At 46.8% G+C, this 21460-nt stretch overlaps 1 protein-coding gene across 5 annotated transcripts in view; it reads left to right on the top strand.

Moving 5' to 3' along the window:
* PRDM11 (PR/SET domain 11) overlaps positions 1-21460 on the top strand; it is a 49347-nt gene that overhangs the window by 11773 nt on the left and 16114 nt on the right. For 4 of the 5 annotated variants that reach the window (XM_048305823.1, XM_048305822.1, XM_048305824.1 and 1 more), the window contains exons 2-5: positions 6144-6262; positions 6645-6748; positions 7652-7914; positions 8821-8888. In XM_048305823.1, the coding sequence (XP_048161780.1) occupies positions 6147-6262; positions 6645-6748; positions 7652-7914; positions 8821-8888 (551 nt within the window). In that variant the 5' untranslated portion in view covers positions 6144-6146. Of the gene's footprint in view, positions 1-6143; positions 6263-6644; positions 6749-7651; positions 7915-8820; positions 8889-14438; positions 14852-16483; positions 19708-21460 lie in introns of those variants that run through there. The other variant, XM_048305827.1, reaches the window with a different exon arrangement.

Genomic DNA, 21460 nt, shown 5'->3' with positions numbered 1-21460 from the left:
TTTCATACTTCTGGTGGATTTATGGCTCCTCGGTATAGTGGGGTAATTGACAATGAGTTAAACAAGTCCTAGTCACAGCCAATGGCTGCTCAAATCCTGCCTCATGCATGACCTATAATTCTCACTAATTGAGTTTGAATTTGTGACGGCTTCAGCTTGTTGCCAGGTGTGCTGGCTGCATTCAGCCTTGCTCTGTGGCCATCAGAGAAGAGCCTGAGCCTCACAGCAGGCTGGGAGGCAGGTCACGGGGTCTTGCCCTGCTGCCACCCACCTTTGCTGTGCCAGGACGCTGCTCTGCTGCACCCCAGGTGGAGGACAGCTTCACTCACAGAAATGTTGTACTTTTGTGGGGAAAGTGCTGTGGCAACTGTGTAGGCAAAAGCAATTTTCCCCGTGGAGCATTGGCTTATATCTGGCTGTAGACAGTGGTCCTCCTCTGAGCAAACTGGTTCTCCCTGTTACTTTGTGGGATCTTTGCTCTTTCAGAGTTTGCACTGGCTGCAAGCATGAGCTGCATAGCCAGCTGGTGCTTCATAAAGTGGCCTGAAGTGGTTGGTATGGCCGAGGACCTTGGTAAGTGCATTCACCTCAAGGAGAGTGGTCAGCCTGGGTCTTCCATGGCTGTATGGTGGGGGGAGCTCAGAGCCTTGAATGCTGCGCTTTATTCCCTGTTGTCAGCTCGTCAGTAGCTGACTGTTCTGGATTACTATTTCTGATATTAATATGCAACTGTGGAAAAAGCATATGAACTTATGCCCATCTTTCACCATGGGCCTGCACTTTAAAACATGGTGCAAGCTAAGCAAGATCTGCATTAAAAGAAGAGGGGATGACCTGCAGAAGGGCAGCAGTGAGAAGCTGAGTGAAGGAGCTGTGTGCTGAGGAGGGAATGGATTCCTATATGGCTGTTTCACATGAAAGAATGTCCCAGTCTGGGAAACCTGCCAGTAAAATGTAAAATTAAAGCTCTGTTTTGGAGGCTGATCCATGCAGATAAGGGTCTGTGACTGTTAACTAATAACTACAAGAGGGGCAGTGATAACGGCGGCATGCTTGAGGACAGGAATCCACAGGTTCGTTCATGCTTAACCCCATTTGGAGGTTTTTTCCTGCATTAGAGATTAATAGCTCAGATGTTCTAGTGTTTTCTGATTCCCTGATTTTGAGCAATATGGCAAAGCCACTGGAGATCTTAACATGTGTCATGCAGAAATGTGACAGGTCCTTGCCTACTTTGTAAAGAAAACAGGAGAGGTTATGTGGCACTGCTGTGAACATGGGGATGTTCCAGGCATGCCTCTTGGGATTTGTAGCAGTCATGCTGGTGTCCTGGTTTTGCTGAGGACCACTGTGCACAATTGCCTTTGCTGTTCAAAGTGCTTGATGTTGTGTGCAAACAGCACCTGGATCATCACAGCATCCCTCTCACCAAGGGATTGTTCTCGCTGATGTGATGCGAGGACGTTGCAGTAGGCTGTGTGCCCACTGAGCACTGGGAGGGCTGAATGTCCTGGTGGGCATGGGACATACACAGGTGAGACCAGCTACCCCCTGGAAATACCCTCAGCAGTAACCAAGGAGCCTGCTCTGCTTATGCTTACATGGTGCTTCTCCACATCATCTGAAATCTTCAGAGGCTCTTCATATTTAGGTGCTAGAATGAACACAATTATGAAAATTGCCAAGAAAACCCCAAAACAATGAAGGGGAGGGAGTGAAAACTCCAGAATGTGAACTAGACTCTTGTAGCTGTGGAAAGCTAAAGGGGAAGGAGAAATGGCAAGAAAGAGAAACTAATGAGCAGTGAAATTACGAAAAATTAAACACCACTTTGAATATGTCTGAAGCTAAAAGAGTTCTAAAAGCACAGTCATCTGCTGAGGTCTGGAATTGGAGAAATGTCATATGTTTCTTTTCTGGAAGAAAAGCTAGAAGATGGTACCAGTTACAGCAGCAGTGTAATGCTCTCTGTTGTAGCAGTAGCTTGGGAAATTACCAAATAGCAGCTACTACAGCAATACATTTTAAAGTTTGCTGTTCTGGCTAACTTGGATCCAGGGATTTTAAAAGGCCTGACTGAGCAGTGCTCTCTGGGCCATGAATGCAAATTTAAAAATAATTTTTTTAAAAAAGTATGCATAATGAGTTAGACTTAAAAAAATGTTGTGTATTACTGATAAGCGAGTAGGCCAATTTCAAGTTTAACTGGGCAAATTAAACTAGGCTACCTGTGGTCTGATGTTTGCTTCCAGTAAAATAACGTAGTAGCTGATATGGATCGGATTGGTCCTGATTTAATGGGGTATTAGTTGTAATAATCAGCCTGTACAGGTTTTTTTTTAATTGTTCTTTTCTAACATAGTATGATTTTCTGGTGTTGCTATAATCTTACTTGATAAAGGTAAAACTGTTGGTAAGTCTAGCGTGTTTAATGCACTGAAGTTGTGCAACAAGTCATGGGAATAAATAGATGGGATGATTCAGTGTGTCACACACGCACTGTTGGAGCGAGTCCAGAGGAGGGAGGGCAGTGAAGATGATCAGAGGGCTGGAGTACCTCTCCTATGAAGACAGGCTGAGAGATTTGGAATTGTTCAGCCTGGACAAGAGAGGCCTTCAGGGAGACCTGATTGCTGCCTTTCAGTACTTGAAGGGAGCTTATGAGATAGCTGGGGACAGACTTTTTAGCTGGGCCTGTGGCAATAGGACAAGGGGGACTGGCTTTAAACTGAAAGAGGGTAGATTTAGATTAGATATTAGGAAAAATTTCTTTACTGTGAGGGTGGTGTGGCACTGGGACATGTCCAGAGAAGCTGTGCCTCTCCATCCCTGGAAATGTTCAAAGCCAAATTGGATAGTACTTTGAGCAGCGTGATCTACTGGAAGCTGTCTCTGCAGTGGGATTGGAACTAGATGAACTTTAGGGTCCCTTCAAACCTAAGCCGTTCTGTGATTCAATGCATAAAGGAAAACCTGACTAAATAAAAGGTCACAGTGTTAAAACAAAAGGAGCCCCATTGCTGGCAGTGTAGTAGTCTCAGCTGGGAATTATTTTTTTGCTCAGTGCTAATCAAGAGGCAGAAATTGGTCTCTTCTCCTTATTAACTAGTGATAGGATGAGAGGAAATGCCTTCAAGTTGCACCAGGGGAAGTTTAGATTGGATATTACAAAAGAGTTACCAAACATTAGAACAAATTGCCCAGGAAAGTAGCTGAGTTCCCAACCCTGGAAGGTATTTAAAAGACATGTTGCTATGGCACTTAGTGATATGGTTTAGTGGTGGACTTGACAATGCTAAGTTTATGGTTGGACTTGATGATTTTGGAGGTCATTTCCAGCCTAAATGATTTAGTGGTGGACTTGGCAGAGCTAGATTTGCGTTGGACACAATGATCTTAAAGGTCATTTGCAGCCTAAATGGTTCTCTTGATTCTAAGATTGTGGATGTCCTGGGGAAAAAAGCACTAAGTTAATTTGGATTGTGTTTGTGGGCAACATAGAATCTGGGCAAAAAGAGGCAAGTTAGTGATGAACTTGGGATTGCGTGTGTGCTGGGTGAGACAACAAGGAGTTGTGTGACAGGCTTAAAGCAGTCACCTACTCTCAGAGCAGGTGGGAGGGTTGGCAGCGTGTGTGGTGGCCTGGGAGCAAGGGCTCTTACAGCAGCACGGTGGTTCACTGCAAACAGAACCCCAGCTGAAAACAGAGCCCCAGCTGGGCACAGTGGCCAGAAAGTAAATGCGGCACTTGGACACAAACATGGCAATCCTGAGCCGCGGCAGGGAGGGCGTTATCTCGGTGCAAGGTGCTGCTCCCGCCAGTGCCAGCGTGCTGCACAGGAATGTTGCTGATAAGTTGGAGAGAGTTCAGGGAGGACCAAGACAGGGAAGGGCTGCAAAATGTGCTACACAGTAAAACACAGAGCTTCATGTATAAAATAAACAGTGTTTCTTTTTTTTTTTTATTCTCCCTTTGTTTGGAGCTATGCAGTAGTTTAACCAGAACTGAAGGAAGCACGGTGACCTTCCTTGGCAGGAGGTCAGACTGTGTCATCACAGGGTTTCTCTCACTCTGTAAGTCTCCATGGGGCAAGAGTGGGAAAGGAGAAGTCATTTTATCTTCAGAGACAAATGTATGCATCTCTTTCCTCTGAATGATTGGGGGATATGAGTATTCTAACTCTAGGTGTCCTGTCTGCCAGGCTTCCAAAACAGGTGGTTGTTCTGACCGAGAGCATCTGCCCCACAGGCAGCGTCCACCTTTCCTGTGACAGTGCAGGCCCCACAGCTAACCAGCTCTGGGACAGCACCTACCTCTTCATGTGTTTTAACATTTTCCCGCTGCCCAAGCTTTCTCCCTCTTCAGCTGCTGTACTGCAGAGTTTGCAGAAAAGACTTTTTCTTTGAGAAGGGCAGGTAGGCCTAGATTGCAGCACTGGCTGGTGCATGGGTACAGGACTGGAGAGCTTTCCTCTTGCTCCAGGGAGCCCAGACAAGGGACTCAGCCTGCCAAAATAATGAGCCCTTCTTTGGCGTTATTATCGCTTTCCTTCTGAATGGCTGTGGTAATTCTGAAAGAAAATGTGTCTTGTTTTGGCCATCCTGTAAAGGCTTGAAAGTGCATGTGTTTGCATGTGTCTAGTTCTGCTTACGCTGAGGCTTTGCTTTCAGACCACTATATGAGTATTAAGTAACACTCCTTGATACAGGCTTGATAAACGTCTTTCAGGCTGCACATTGGCATGTGAGAAGTTGGATCGGAAAAACGAATCATTTGTCCCCTGGCACAAAGAGGAGCCAGAGAGGTTGGGAATGGCATTCTTTCTTGCTGTAAATAGGGCAGAAATGCAGACCAGACTTCCATGGTGTTCAGGCCCATACAAGTGTGTGTGGAATAAGAAAATTCCTGTCTTCAGGGTTTGTGACATTAGAACATGAATTTAGGAATGCCCTGAGCCCAGTCATGATGGGGATGGGCTCTTCCACCAGTCTTCCTGACAGAAGATCAGCTGCAGAGGCCCCTTTGTCAGCACTGCAAGTATGCAGCATAACAGAGCATGTCGTTGGACAGTGGACATGGAAGGGGCTATCACAGGGGATTTGGGGGGAGCAGCTGTGACATCTGTCTGATCTGGTGTGGTGCCTGAGAGCAGACAGTTTGTGTGCCTTGCAGGAAGTCTTAAGATGAATGCAATGAAGAAATGAGCAGCACTCTAATTTATTCCTTTTCTCAAGCTGGGATGCTCTTAAGCTTAGTGGCCCTTCCAAAAATCTAAATTAAACCCACTCCAAATTATTATCACTTGACTTATCTATATTTTCTCTTCAGCACCACCCCATGATGGGAGAGGGAGGGAAGTGTTACTGTTTTGAAGCTTGCTGTCTTTAAACATCATTAAATGATTGATGATTCTGTGATTCTATGAAGTGCCTCCTGGCTCTTGTGTTGAGCAGAGGGAGAGGCATTTTCACTGCAGCATCCTTGCGTGCCAGAAGGGTGGTGGTGGCTCAGCTCTGGCTGCTGCAAAGGACAGGAAGATTGAGAGCATGATTTGTGCAATCTTGGTGGAGTCCCAAAGGGCGCTGTAGGCACTTACCTGTTTGTCAGAGGTGTCCAGAGCACACAGAAAGCTCCATCTGCAGGGGTGTAGTACACTATAGTCTGTTCCCACATGGCATATGTTATGTTTGTAGGCAGATCCTGGTTCAATGCCCCAATCTGCATTCCTCTTTCTTGTCCTTCAAAGACCTGAGGTAGTGGTGCTCTATGTTCCCATGACATATCACACCCATCAGTCTTAAATTCCACATGCAGTTGGAAATCCCATATGTGTTTTTAATGGGCTCTGTGAAGCATACTTCAGATTCTCCATGCCTCAGGTTGCTCTGTGGTGTCTCACACTCTTCACCTGACCTGCAGCTGAACTGCTTTTCCCTCCGCAGTGCAGGAACGGGTTTCCACCTATGTGCACACGTGGATGCTCTGGTGTGTGATGGCGACTCTTGGTGCCGGAAAGGAGCCTGATCTGCTGCCTACATCCCAGCCTGGGGGGGAAAACTGTGGTTCCTGGGGGAGCAAGGTTGTCATTTCTCAGCCACTCATATTTCTCATTTCATTGGATCCTTCCTTCATTCTTTTTCAGAACATGAGTGAGAACTTGAAGGACTGTTTGATCCAGACCCAGGCTTCCTTAGGGGAGATGGTAACGATAAAAACAGAGGCCTGCTCTCCACACCGGGACCAGGAGTATGGACAGCCTTGGTATGTGGCTAAGCTTTGGTCTGATGTACTCTAGACCCTTCTCTCCACCTCCCTCCCAGCTTAAAGGTGATTTTGAGGAATATACTTGAGCTTTTTGAAGTTATTAAAGCCCTTCCTTGTGAGGTCTGCCTTGGGGTGTTTGACAGGGGTGGTCACCTACTCATGTGCACCTACTCTAGCTGCAGCCATTACCTGCTGTGGGCTTTAGCCTTAAGGATCTGAGATACCAGCTTTTGGCAGGTTGGGTGGCAAATGTAGTTATTTCTCTGCTACAGTTGTGGGACTAAAGGAGTTGGTCAGGCCCCATTGCTTCAGCTTCTCTCTGTGTGCAGTCCCAGCATCTTGCTAGGTTAACATCATCCTTCTCTTGTTCCCTCCTCAGCTCCGGAAGGCCTGACCCGCAGTCCATGGAGATGGAACCCAAGAAACTGAAAGGGAAACGGGATGTAATCGTGACCAAGAGCTTTCAGCAAGTGGATTTCTGGTGTAAGTGTCTTGTGAGTGAGGGAAAAGCACCACTGCTGCTTTTGTAGACTTTGGTCTTCCGCTGTCAGTTTGGGGCAGGAAGCAAGGGGAAAAAAAAAGCCAGGGACAAATTTGCATTCTCACCTGAAAAGACTGGCATGGTTGGTAGGGAAATTGTTGCACAAAAGCAGCTTGTCGATGTAGGGACTAGGCAGAAGTAGGGAGGTAGGGGGAAAGCAAGCTGGGAACATGAAAACACACATCGGAAAACCCTGAGAGTCTGGAAAACCCAAAGACTTGAATTCAGAAACTGCCAAGGGAGCTTTGAGCAGATGAAAACTCTTTCCCTCATATTCTGGAAAGAAAACTGGTACTATTTATGTTGGCATACCTATGAAGTACCAACTGGTAGACCTGCGTCCCTGTCTGGACACAGGACAGGTGTCTGGGATGCTGTCTCTCTCCCAAGCACAGAATGAAGGCTATATGATGAGGGTATTTGTTTTCAGAGATGTTTGTTTTAGCTCCCCTCTGGTGTGTGGGGAATCAAACCTTTTGGCTGGAGGACTTGCTGCTAACCAGGGATGTGCAGGGAGCCCTCAGCCTCTGTCTCTGCAGGCAGTGACAGGGCCTTTCCATGTGTGTTCAGCCATCAGTGGCAGATACCTGCAGGGCACCAGGGCTCACGCAGGTGCAGGTGTTGGTTGGGGCAGAGCCCTTGTTGAGAGGCGTGGCAGAACAAGGGAGCAGCCAGTGAAGCATCTCTGTGTGTGTAGGCCAGAGTTTGGGGAAGGGGCTCAGCTGGGCCAGGGGAAGGACAGGGAGCTGAGTTCTGAGTGCTGTGCATCCTGTGCACTGCCCGAGCCTGTACATCATGTGCATCGTGTCTGCCAGACCTAACCCGTGTTTCCTTCTCATCTGCAGTCTGTGAGTCCTGCCAGGAGTACTTTGTGGATGAGTGTCCGAACCATGGCCCCCCAGTGTTTGTGTCTGACACTCCAGTGCCCGTTGGCATTCCTGACCGGGCAGCGCTGACCATCCCACCCGGAATGGAGGTGGTTAAAGAGCCCAGTGGGGAGAACGACGTGCGCTGTATGAACGAGGTGATCCCCAAAGGTCACATCTTTGGGCCATACGAGGGACAGATCTCTAGCCAGGACAGGTCTGCAGGATTCTTCTCATGGCTGGTGAGTGACAAGTTTCCCCAACTAAGTGACACCTCAGCCATGCAGCTCAGAGCTTGTGGAGCCAAACCTTAGCCATCTTCCCCCTTCTCTAAAGGTCTTCTGCTGGCCACGTGGGCACTACGTCAGCACTGACCTGCCATAAATAATAGCAGGTTAAGGGTATAGATAGATGATCTGGAGATTGCAGAGCTCTCTCATGGGCCTCTAGCACTCCCGCCCAGCCTAGTAACTCCTCTCCAAGCATAGTGACAGAGGTCAGGGGGAGCCCGACTGTCCTGTAAATCTTCCTGTATCTCCTTATGATGGAGGTGTCTCTGATTTGATTTTCATAAAACAAGAGAGCAGAGGGGGTGGCCAAGAGGCCAGAAAAGAGATCCAGTCCATCAGGAACTGATCTACGTGCAGATTCCAGGACCAAAACTTTTTTCCCCTCATACTACAGGACTTGGTTAGCATATGAGATAGAGACTTCACTGGATCAAAAGATGTTAATGATTATGAGAATTGCAATGTGGAACTTGAGTTATGATTGGGGAAAAAATTGACAAGTGCTGATATGAAATGCTTCTCACACTTTTGTGTGTGTAAGATAAATGTGTGTCTCAGCCCTTTCCCAAAAGGGAAGTTAATCTTTTATATCCCAGGATTGTTAATGATTTTGTCAGCTCCATCCACAGTTCTGTTACAGATATTTGTACATAGAAAAATGCCTCTCAGTCAGTTCAGAGTAGCCCCTGCACACTCACCCAGGTCAGCAGCCTGTAATACCGGGAGAGCTGAGATTCACAACATAGAGTTTCACACCATGACTTAAGGCTAGAACTGAAGCAGTGATTTGAGATTCATAGACCTTCTCCTGCCTGGACCAGCTGGTTGACATGCTGCATCCATTCTCTTGTCCCACAGATCGTTGATAAGAACAACCGCTACAAATCCATTGATGGAACAGATGAAACCAAAGCAAACTGGATGAGGTGAGTCCAGTTCTCTTCTGCCTTCCCTTTTGGGGCTCTGTGTTCCAGAGAGAGGACATCAAATACTCCTTATTATTTTGTGTGTTGGAAAACCAAACCAAAATGTCACCACCCATTTTGCAAATGGTGTACTTGTGCTCTTCCAGTGTTTATTGTGATGAGTGGTTTTGGTATCAGATTCAAAGAAAGGGTTTAAAACAAGGCGAGGATATGTATATGGAGGATGGCTATTTCCTGGAATGAGGATAAATGTTAAAGATGATCCTATTCATCCACTTACAAGCACTGACAGTTCTCATTCCATTTTTTTATTCTTTATTTTTATGTTATGTTCAAATATTTGCTAAATGCTTTGCATTACCCCCAAGGCAACATTTGATTCTCTTTGGGGTTTTGTCCCTACTCATTTGACAGATACTAAAAGAGGTGCCTTTTTTTGTTTTCTTTCTGGGCTTCATTTGAACCAGCTGTCCGTGCTGGCTGTGGTTTGGCAGTGTCAGCTGTCCTGTGCGAGGAGGAGGGCGAGCTGGGCGACTGCAGGCAGAGCTGACGCGAGTGCTTGCGCTCCCTCTGCCGGCCCCGCGCCTCGGCAGAGCAGCCGGCAGTGCGGCTGGCCTCGGGAGCTGCAAGCTGTGGGTTTGGGAACTGCAGCAGGAGGGCACCGTGTGTGACCATGGTGCAGTGTTTCAGGTATTGCTGTATATCTGCAAAACGTAGGTCACTGAGGCCTCGTACGTGTACGAGTTGCCAGAACGGGGCATTGCTGCAATGAGGCCCGTCAGACCAGTCCTGCTTCCACAGTGAATTTTGGAAGCAGGTTATTGTCAAGAATGCATCTGCTACAAGAGTAAAGCAGAGTGGGATTACCTGGTTTGTTGGCCTGGATGTCTAGGATTTTCAGTTGTCACTCATTAAGGGGAGAAAAAAAGCACAAAGTACAGGTAAATGCAAGATTGACCTAACTGGTCATATCTGGTTGCAACACTTTTGGCCGTTTCAGTCTTCACATGGATAGCAGCCGTTCTGATGTTTATGTTCATAAAGTTCAGCAAAGGATTTAATTTTTACATAAGGTTTCCAGCTGTTACAGTTGTTCACTACTGCATGAGATAAAATACTAGACCTGGGCTGAGGCTGGAGTCATCACTCAAAAAGAAGCAGTGGTACAGTGAAGAGATAGGTAGGCAGATATCCAGAAGTAAAGAATGCAAAGTTCAAAAATCAGAGTGAGGACTTTCTACATAGGCCTGGATCTTTGTGATCTGCATTACAGTGAAGCTGGGGCAAAACACAGTCTTGGGAAGCAAAAATTCTATGATGAGCTCTTCTTCCTACTGATGTGAACATAAGATTGATGTCTGAATTTAAATGGACACTACTCATGGTCCTAACACAAAAGAGCAGGATGTTCTTGCCTAAACTTGTATTTGCCATGGTTCAGTCTCAGTATGAGTGTGGTCTGGGCCATTCTGTACAGCCTTGAAAGGCACAAGGGCTGTGGCTTTGTGGAAAGGGGATGTTTGCAACCCTTCATGGGAAGGGTATATCAAAGGGCCTGTGCAGGCTATACCAGTCTTACTGACCTTCCCGATCTTACTCTTGAAAACAGTAGTACTATGTAGAGTCTGACTGACAGTTCAAGTGGCAGTAGAGGTCCTCAAAAAGCTTTGGTTTTGTTAGCATCTTTCAGACTGAGGTGTACTCAGTATTCTGTGCTAGAACATCACCCGACACCGAGATTACACACACAAACCACACTTGACTTCCAGGACGCTGTAGACAGCGCTCTTTTTGTTTTTCAGATGGTGCTCTTTGCTATCACTCACAGATGGTGTACTTTGCAAAGCAGATCCACTCACCTTCTGGGTAGGTGGGTATGGCACAGGGAGGGCAGCTTGGGCTGACTCCTCTCTCTTCCTGTAGATCTGGCTATTGTTTTTGTTGTTTGAATACCACATCTGAGTCCACTTTCATGTTGCCTGAGGACAATATGTGTACTGCAGCACTTGCTGGTTTAATTTCAAGTGCCTGTTTACCCAAGGCAGTGGATGGCAGGGAGGAAGGAGTAGGAAGTGCAGCAGATGGCATGGCAATGGTAACATCCTCTTGCCCTTTCCCTCATCAGTCAGTCAGTCAAGACAAAGTCCTGATGCTTGGGAGCATGTTCTTCTAAGCTGGCTGCTGGCACAAGGGTAATGCACCCTTCTTCTCTGTCCAGAGTAAAGTGCTACTGCTTGCAATACCTTATGAAACTCCATGACTTCAACATGTGCAAACATCTTCCTCTCTTTTTATTTTTCTGGGGGCTGATTACCATGGATCGCTGCAAACCTCAAGCGAAACTAATGCTTTCTTGGACACAAACAGTAAATTGCTGCTGATGGCAGTTCTTGGGGCTTCTGAAGGGTTGCAGAGAACCATCTATTTTCCTGGTTACTTCTGAGGGAATTCTCTTACTCAGTTGTTGGTGTCCTCTAAAAATAATGGATCTGACCAAGAAATGAAAGTAATTCAGAAAGTTCAGGAAAGTCAGTCCTTCTGAGTACGTATCACTTGGCCCAGAATGAGATGTAGGATAGAACATACCACCAAACTGGTGGTGCCTAACTGAACTGTTGGAGTGTAGTGCTTCGCGTTTGGGGTTTCCAGGCTATTTTGAGCATTTATAGTCTGTAGCCCTTCTTACATGGGAGTACCTGAATTCTTAGGCTTTTGGCACAGTTTAGATTCATCCTTTGCCTTAGCCAATGTGAAAAGGCTGAAGCGAGACTTTCTCACTTTCTCCTTTGCCTTCCTTTCTGCCCCCTTTCCTCTCCAAGCATAGTAACAGAGGTCATGGGGAGCCAGACTGTCCTGTAAATCTTTCTGTAACTCCTTATAATGGAGGTGTCTCTGATTTGATTTTCATACAACAGTAGAGCTTGGAAGGGGGCTCTGGTCAAGTGTTCCAACAGCCTGCTTAAAGCAGGACCAGCTTTGACTAGTAAATCTTTTCAGTACTGAGCTGTTGTTTCAATTTTACAGGACCTTTTTAAAAATAAGTATTTTAAAAACAGTCAGGGTTACTGTGACTGCCCTTGTGTTCAGGGTGAGTAAAAGCCACCAGCCTATGGATGTGATTTTGTTGAACTTCATAAACTGATTTCTGCTACCTTGCAGCAAGTGGAGCAAATGTTCTTATCGATTAGAGAGTCAAATTTATGCAGAGTTGAGGGATCCTAAAGTACTGTGGGGCTGTGATCCTTGGGGAAAAAAAAAAAAAAACGAACCAAAAACTACTGCAAAGCCCTGGGAGAAATTACATGCTTGTTTCTTAGAGGCCAAGAAAAGTGGAGTTGATTGATATTTTTGTGGGGTGATCATTAAGTGCCCACTGTTCAATGTGTCTTGCACTTTCAGATTGACCTGGGCTGAGGTGTGAATTCACAACCTCACAGCTGGGGCTGCTCTGGAGCTTGCTAAAACCCTCATGGCATCACCAGAGAGGTACTTGTAAATATCAGTGACTGCCTTTAGGGACGTACTGCATGCTAGAGGAGGAAAAGATCCCTCTGATAGTAATACTGTCTGCATTTTTATAAGGAGGAGGTTGATGTGCCTGCTAGGAGCCTAACATTAATTGAATTTGTGATTAAAACTGGCCAGTGCTCATTACTCAGTGTGTGGCAAGTTTGCTGTTGGAATATGAAGTTAGATTGTTTTGACCCAAGTTGTACTGGAGCAAATGAGTGGAAACACTGAAATCTGAATATCCAGGCCTACCATAAGCTGTCCTAAGTGCACTTGATGGGATATCCTGTCTGGGAAGAGCAAAAAGGGTTCTAATTCCCCATCAGTGCAGCTTTGCTGGTGACAGCAGCTGTGAGTTCAGCAGAGAGGAGGGGGCACCAGTTTTTGTGACCCTGTGGCTCCAGAGAGAGCTATCTGTTCTGCAAAGTCACCCCTACCCAGGGCCACTTTGCAGAATACTGTTACTCCCTTTCGCCAGAGCAGCTTGTCAGCAGAGTTCTGTTGCCACCTCATGGAGGCACTGATGATACTGTGCAGTCATGCGTACCTGACGAGGATCTACACCTAGCCCAGTTTTGCCTTGCTCGATGTTTTGTGTAGCCTTCTCCCTTCTTGTTGTGTTCAGCTGGGAGAACTCCTTTTTCCTTTTAAGTTTGGTAAGGTTTTTTGTTGGGGTTTTTTGAGGTTCAGAGTAGCAGGTGCTTTGCTGGCTCTCCATCATTTCATTACCATCTTCTCTAAACAGTCCTTCTTTCCCTCTGTAAATGAAGCTCCACCAAGACAGTATCTCAAGCATTCATTTGTGTTTGTTCCCATGAAATGCATCTGTGCACTTAGGTCCCAGCTGTCCCTGATGTGGCCTGGATTTGAGCAGCTTCTCCTACTGGTTTTCCGGCTTTAACCGAACTGACGCTTGCCCTGATGGCAGGCAGCAGTGTCAGTGAGATTGATTAAAAACAGTGTTAGCAGCACTAAGAAGAAGCTGGAATGGCAAGGGTCAGCACCTTTCTGTAGGTTCAGACGGTCTGTTTTCTCCTTCCTTATTGAATAGATCTGCTGCCTTCTTTTTTTTCCCCAATAAAAAAACGTAGTTAGGACTAATGCTTTGTTTATTTTTCTAGTTTTCTTTGACTGTGGCTGGAAAAATTAACACACACCTCCTTTGGACTAAACTGCTTGTTCTCAGGATGGCTGCCTCCTCTTCTCAATGGGCTGAGGCTACAAGTTGTTCATTTGAAACACCTGGAACTGGGTGCAGGCTCATGTCGGTGGTAGTGACAGAAAGCCTAGCCAGGAAAAACAAGTGGGTGGCCTCATTCCTTTTGAGAACAATGGGAAATGGCAGCCATTTCTGGGTGAAACAAGAGCTTGCTGTGAAGCAGACAAATGCTGGATGTGGAGTACCCCAATGCTGAAAAAAAAATCTTTCCTTAGGAAAAGCAAGTTGCAGAAATTGCCCACCAGTCTAGTCAAAACCTCCCTACCCTTAAAAAAATCCAATTTGATGTGGCCTCTTTATGACATCCTGCAAGTTGTAACACAAAGGGTGGTGTGAAAGTTTCTATTGCATGTTGTGCCAGGTAGAACAATAAGATATGTTTCAGGCCTCTAAATTTCCTCTACGTCTCAAGCAGTGTCACATTAGAAGCTAATTCACCGCTGTGATTGCGAGTTCTCACACTTTTTTCTGTGCACAAACCGTGGCAAGTGATATGAGGCTGAACTGAAATTCTCATATGTAAGTCAGGGCATCAGCCGATGTGTAAAATTAAATTTTAACTTTAAAGCTGAGAGGGTTCCTTCACACTAGCGTTGCTTGGTATTTTTTTCTTAAGCTTGAAAATTGCCTTTTAAAAACAAAATGGCTGCCTTTTCCTGGTGCAGTTGAGGAAAACTGAGAGGTTGTTGTGGGTCAGGGGAGCTGCATCCCACCAAACTCCTCTGCCCCAGTACTGCACTGGCCATGTGGTTGGATGCAAGGGACTGCTTTGCGCTGATTTCCTTTTACCCAATTATGCTTTGTGGGATGTTCAACCCAAGGAACATGGCTGAACGAAAGAGGAAGCCCAAGTTTTCCAAGGAAGAACTGGACATTCTGGTCACCGAGGTGACCCGAAATGAAGCCATGCTGTTTGGGAGGGAGACAATGCGTCTATCCCACGCTGACAGGGACAAGATCTGGGAAGGCATAGCCAGGCAGATCACATCAGTCAGCCAGGTCCCCAGGTCTGTGAAAGACATTAAACACAGATGGGACGACATGAAGAGAAGGACCAAGGACAAACTGGCATTCATGCAGAGGTCCCTCTCCAGCCCCGGCAGCGCAGGGCGGCCCTCGGCCATCGTCCTGACCGCCCATGAGAGAGCCATCGAGTCGGCACTGCATTCATCGCACCAGAGGCACGGCTTCCGGAGAGCGGATCTGGACGTGGTTGACAGCCTGTCAACGAGCTGTAAGTATCACTGCCTTAACACCTCTTTGTCTTATGCTTGCATATCTCAGTGACGCCAGAAGAGCCTTGTGTGTTGTGTGAGATGCTGGGTTGCCTGTCAAGACAGGTCCTTCTGCTGTGATTGGTTTCAAGACAGCCTGCTCTGATGGTTGTGGAGTGCTGAGATGGTTCGTTTTCAAGTTAAGATCATCTCTATCTGTTTATCTAGTTCTTTTCCATACTGTCTTCCGAGTGTAGATAATGGATTATAAGTATGAATTAATCCTGCAAGTGAGGGAGCATCTGTAGTTGAGGTATGACTGCCTCCAGTCTGTGGAAAAAGTGCTTGAAAAAATTAGGAGATCTTTACCCTGATGAAACAGCAATGCTACCAAACTGAGAGTCATCTGCCAGTCACCAATGGATCACTTCCAAGAGAGCTTTGGGGGTCTCAGTGATCACTGGTGTTTATTGCTGAGGTTGGGCCACTAATGATTTCTCCGTAGTGGTCTGAAGGATCAGCATAAATGCTGTGATAAAGGTAGACAATAATGACTCCTTCTTCACTGGTTTTAAAGAAACTGCTGGCCCTGCTTTTAAAGTTAATCTTCTTACATCACAATTCTCTGACACCTTCCAGTGCTAAACCACAAGCTGTTTTGTGCAGGTTCTTTCCATGGTTCTGTACAGACACTTTTCTTTTGTGGAGGTGCAACTTCTTGTTTGTGAGCTTTTAGGGGTACAAAGGAGAGAAGGAGGGGGTAACTTCTTGGGGAGTGGGTCAACTAATACCTCATGGGTGGCACTGTCCCGCCACACTAGGTCTGATCTCATATCTGAAGTTGTTAGTGGGAAAGCAAGGACAAAATCTGCCAGAACTGGCAAGGTGGGACTTGGACATTCTTTGCATCTCTCTTGGAAGCCAGTTGCACTATTTCAGAGGTAAAAAGAGTACAGGTTATGCAAGGAAATAGTGGGCAGCTGCACCAGGTGTAACCTTGTCTCTTCTTACTCTTCACATGCCTGTACCTGTGAACTGGCACATCACTAGATATTTATCAGACTAACGAGAATTTTCCCATGGCATTCTGCTTTAGTTTTGATTTTGCATCAAGTGTATTTCCGTGATTGACATAGGGTCCTCTTGCTGCTATGCCTGACTGCCTGGTTGTCTTAGTGATGCCAAGCCACATGGTGGCTTTGCAGGACACACTTTGAGAGCAGCAAATGCAACATCTCTGCTCTTGTCAGTGCAGAGCATGTAAGAAATGACAGGGGAGTAGGATTTTTGCATGAAAAGTCTGTGTCCCTCCAAAATATTTGTGCTAGCTACTTACGGGTTTGGGGAAGAGGAGTCATTGCTACTGTCTGAAATGGATTTATATTCTAGTAATGGACAATGCTGTGTACAGAATACCACAGTAGCTTGGGTTCACCCACTCTTCAGGTTTCTTATGGCTAATCTTGTCACCCAGTGCTAACGTTGCAGCACTTGCATGTTGAGTTATGCGTCAGAAACTACAGGCTTGTTTGAACTGGCAGACTGGGGGGAGGGGAAAAGCCTTTTTCTATGTTCTTTGAGATATCCTGAAACAGAAGCCAGTGTTGAGAGGGATTTCACATTAATGATTCATGCTTCCTCTTCTGTTTAAGCTGATGAAGATGAAGAGATGCCAGGCACTTCTAAGGAACACCACTTCGCTTCGCTGCAGAGGGCTGGTGCAGGTGTCAGTCAGTTCTCCGGGCCCTCCTTCCTCCACACTTCTTCCTCATCAGAGCCCTTGGAAGCTGCCAGCCAAAGGCAGGAACTGCACTGTCCATCCCCACGCACCACCTCGGCCTGCAGACCCCCGCACCCCCGCACCAGGAGCCCGCCCCTCTCCAGCTTCGATCGCCAGCTTCTCCATTCCCACGCACAGCAAACAGACCTGTTCAGGCAGTTCTGCCAGGAGCTGGTGGCCATTCACAGGGACATGGCAGATAGCATGCATGCTGTCAGTCAGAGCGTGGCTGACCTCACCAGCCAGGTTGGCCAGATGTGTCAGACGCTGGCAGAAATACGTGATGGGGTCCAGGCTTTCCATAGGATACAGGATCCTAGTGTCATGCCAGGGTCCTGTCTGCAAGCAGCTTGCTCTGAACAGCCCCCTGAGCCCAGTGCAGAGTCCAACCAAAACTCTCTAAAACAGATGACTCCTGCACGGGCCACCAGGTCACGAAAAAGAAAACATACTTTTTAGTCTGTGTCATGTAAAGTAAAGAGGGATGCCCCTTTCTGAGCTGCTGCATGTTCAGATGGCTTCTCCATGTGTATCAGTATTCTGTGGGGAAGGTCAGCAGCTGACCCAACCCATCCATCCCCTTGCTGGCTAACAGAGCAGTGTGAATATGGCAGCTAATTGTAGGACTGGCTCTCTGCAATCGCAAAGAGGAATCTCAAATACTGTAGAGCTTGGAATGTAGGACATCTTTGGGTTCATAGAGATTAGGAGTTTTCACTGGCTTCCCCATGCTTTAAATGCTCTATAAACTAAGAGATGCAATAGAAATCATTATCTGGATCTCTTCCCATGCCTGTGAAATACTATTTACTGAGACAGAGATCCCTTTGCAATCAGCTCACAAATTTACCCTACTACTGCATTCCCATCATCTTCCTGAATGTTAGTATATGCAGTATGTGCAGAAATACAGCCTTATGACTAAAAACTCTTACTGATTGTTGCTTTTCTTTCATTCAGCAATAGTGGGCTATTCCGGGGCTTACTGTGACTTACAGGTTTGGGGAGAGGAGTGTAAAAGCAGACCTTGTGCAGGGAAGGGAAGAAGGCACAATTCTGAGGACGGGTCTCAGCACTGTAGGGTTTTAGACTGCTGAAAAGGGCTGCTATGGCATAGGCCTGGATCCTGCAGTACCACATGCACTTGTGTTAAAGAGTTTAACCTTTGTTTGCTCCAGTCTGAAACCTCTACTTAACTTTTACAGTTGCAGTTAAAATACAATTATTTCATCATATGACAACATTTAAAGAGAATTGTATCATATAATTTTCTTGCATGTTGTCAAATCTTCAGTTTTGAACCACCCCACCCCTTCAAAATGTGAGAGCCTGCACAGAAAAGATGTAGGGCCTGCTTCTGACCTCAAGCCAGTTTGGTTTTGTTTCACTGTAATTCTGTCAGCTTCAGTACAGTTACTTTGCACTTAGTTTTATTATGGTGGGATCTGTACTGTGTTCTCCTATCATAAAGAGTTTACAATCTAAATTCACAGCTACATAGCTTAAAATCTTAGACATATTGGTTTTGTACTGCTTTCTTTCCCCATAGAGATGCAAGAAAGAACTGTGTTGTAACATTTGAATTGCTCTAGAGCTGTGTGAGGTTCCCATGTACAACACTGATTCTGGAACTAGGCTTTAATAGTGTCACCTCAGGTGGTGATAATATATGTGGTAGCTCTTTTATAACATGTCGATTTTCTCCTTAATTTGCACATCTGCATCTCGCATGCTGGCCCCATCTGTGGAAAAACCTGGACCATTATCATGGTAATCTTCAGCAGGGAAAAGGGCCAAGGTGTTAACCACACAGCACACCATGCTCTCCAGGCTGTCCTATTGTATTTGGAGGTTGGTTGCAGGAAACTGTTCCAGTTAGTATGAGTGTACATCATCATGCCATGGCTGGGCTACAGACTTGGCAAAAAAGTTACAGAAGCTTCCGTGGAATTGAACGTAGGCAGCGCGGTGTAGCAGAAGGGGGGCTTGTTTTGTGTGATCTTCAAGGGTCATCGTTAATCTGTGTGGCCTCTCCTTTGAAAGTATAGTGCACTAGCTTCTTTCCTGAAAAGTTCATTGTATATCTGCTGTGTCAGGCATTCAGGAATTCCTGACATGCTTTTCCTTTTTTTTTTTCCTAAGATGTTCTGTAATTCTAATTCAAGTAATTTATTTTTAGTGGTGCAGTAAAAGATTGCTCAGGGAAGTAGTGGCAAAGAAAAAAAGCCTCCTTTCTGAGGAATGACCCAGCTGGTTTCATGCAGGGGACATTCCTTACAGTGCTGGTACCAGACCAGGGCAGAACTTGCTCACCTTCCCCTGAGGATGTCCTTTTACTTCTGTTGAAACATTTGTATTCTGCAAAAATCACAGTCTCGCTTCAGATGAAGGGGAGATTGGGAAATCTGGCAGAAGTGGATTTAATTTATGAATCAGAGAGAGTTGAAAAAAGGGTGATACGTGTTAAAGGCTTTTTGAGTCAATATAGTGCTGCTGCTATACATTAATAATAGTGTTTTATATTTTTATAATATTTGATCTCTACTGATGTCCTCCTATGGATATACTGGTAAGATTAGCTCCTCTGATGTTGTTCAGGAGGATCCCTTCTGGGAACCCTGAGGTCTGCAAAGGAGGAGACTCCTGCAGGTGCTGGGCACTGGAGAGAGTTAGCATCATTGCTGCCATCAGTTTGCCCACACGGATGTGTTTAGAGAGGGAATCCTGGTGCAGGATGCACAGCCCTCAGTGCAAATCCCCAAAGGCTGGGCACTGGTCAGGAGAAAGGACTTTTTACTATAAACTGCCTGATGTCTCCCCTAGTTTCCTCTGTGGACTATTACAGATTGGCCCAGATCTGGGGACGTATCTCCTGCCCTGTGTAGACCTCTCGGTGGAGTGGCTTTTCTGTACTGGCTCGCAAAGGATACTTCTTCCTGCACCTATCATGTTAACTGGCTGTTGAAGTAAGTGTCTGTGTCAAAGCAAACTACTGTGCTCAACCTCAGTATCTCCATGTCTGTACATGCTGAAAAAATTCTCTCTTTAAAAGTATTTTTGTTAAGAATGCAATAAATATATAACACTTTTAACACAGCTGCTGTTGAGTCATTTGTTTCTCTCTACAGTTTTTGCCTGAGCTGGTAACAGGCCTGTTGCAGATACGGGTCTCCTGGAGACACTTGGCATCAGAGCACTGAGGCAGGGTTTACGTGTATGGCATCCCATGGCATCAGCCTGGGCTGGCAGCTGCTCTCTTGCATGGGATCTCCTGCCCTGGCTCTGTACCCAGTGTTGGTTTGGGAAAGGCCGGTGGCCTTTTCCCTGCAGTGCTCTGCCCTGGTAGGGCATCACCAGAGCACCCCCAAGGCCAGATGGAGGGTGAGCAATGGAGTGGGCAGCAGGGAGGCATGGGGCAAGTCCAGGGGGATAGTGGAGAGGAGAAGGGGAGAAGCCTGAGCCTCCCTCCAGCTGCAGAGGTCTCCTCCCTCTTCACCATCTCTTCTGGATCCTCACCAGAGGCTCTGTTTCCCTTCTGGGGAGGAATGATCCCAGCTGCCAAAAAATACCTTGACATTTTTCTGGGCATGCTCACTTGGCCATCCCAAAACTTGGGAATTAGGTGTCCCGAGTGGGCTGTGGCTTAGGAAAAATGAAATTATTTTTATTTGCTGGTAGCTAGGGAGTCTGTGGGAGAGGTGGTCCTGCAGAGAAAGGAGCTGTGCCTCTGACAGCTGTGGGGTTGATCCAAGCCCCAGTAGCTGCAGGTGGGTCAGAAGTGGTCTCCATTGGTGTGATGTCTGGTCCTGAGTAGCCTGGGCAGAATCTGTGGTGTTCTAGAGGCTGGCCTGTTGCAAGGACTAGACAGGACACAAAATGATGGATTTGTGGCTGGTGGCAATGCCTCTCTGCAGGACCAGGTGCAGCTGAGGGTGTCTGGGTCTGCTGCAAGAGCGGTATGACTGCTCCTTCTCTGGGGATCACGGTCCCCTGGGAAACCTGCTCTGCAAGCAGGGCCTTGCCCATCAGTGTGCAGTGCTTGGGTCAGCCTAACCATGCCTGTCCTGGGTGTCCAAACCAAGGTAGCCTCCTTGCTTCAATCCAAATGGAGCACTTGGCGTTGGGACAGGGACCGGGCACTTTGCAGTCTTTGCATGAAGGGTTGGATTCTTCTGAGCACTTTGGCCTTGGGATGTGTGTCAGTGAAGACAGATCATGCAGTCTCTCCTCAGCTGGTAGTTTGTGCCCCTGGTTCACCAAGCTGGCTGCCCTTTTGTGGAATGACTTTCTCCATCCTTGGAAAGCATCTGCCCCTCAGCTGTGGTATGCAGGCACTAAGTGTCTCAGACCAACAGTTGGAATGTGGGGCTTATGCAGTCCTTTGTAACCTGTGTCTTTTGTGCCTCCGGGAAAACTCGAGCCTGGGGCTGGGCAGCGCTGCTTCAAAATCGGTTCATTTGTGTGGTTTCATTTACCTTACCTCAGGGAAGTATCACAGAGGGAAAGCTTCCTCTCCAGGAGCATAAACCACTTGCTAGCTGCACACAGCTGTGAAGAAACATGTTTGTGACTGGATTATGCCAGAACTCTCTGTTGAGGGCTCCTGATGAAACTGGCAGTGCCAGTGGCTGCAGGAGGCTGGATGAGCAGCCAGGCAGCATTTGCTTCAGGGTTGCAGCAGTGCTGCAGCTCATGCCCTCCAGCCTGCACTCTCCTCCCAGCACCCTGCTGCTCCAGGAGGCAGCCAGAGCCACAGGATGTGGGCAGCAGAGCTGAAGGATACTTGGGCAGAAATGTGGAGGGCTGTAGAGGCAGAAGCAGAGCAGTGAACAGGAAAAGCTCGTGCTCA

The sequence above is a fragment of the Corvus hawaiiensis genome, chromosome 6, assembly GCF_020740725.1.
Source record: "Corvus hawaiiensis isolate bCorHaw1 chromosome 6, bCorHaw1.pri.cur, whole genome shotgun sequence".
Classification (NCBI taxonomy): Eukaryota; Metazoa; Chordata; class Aves; order Passeriformes; family Corvidae; genus Corvus; species Corvus hawaiiensis.
Note: the sequence above shows the minus strand (reverse complement) of the source record. Positions and strands in the feature narration are given on the sequence as shown.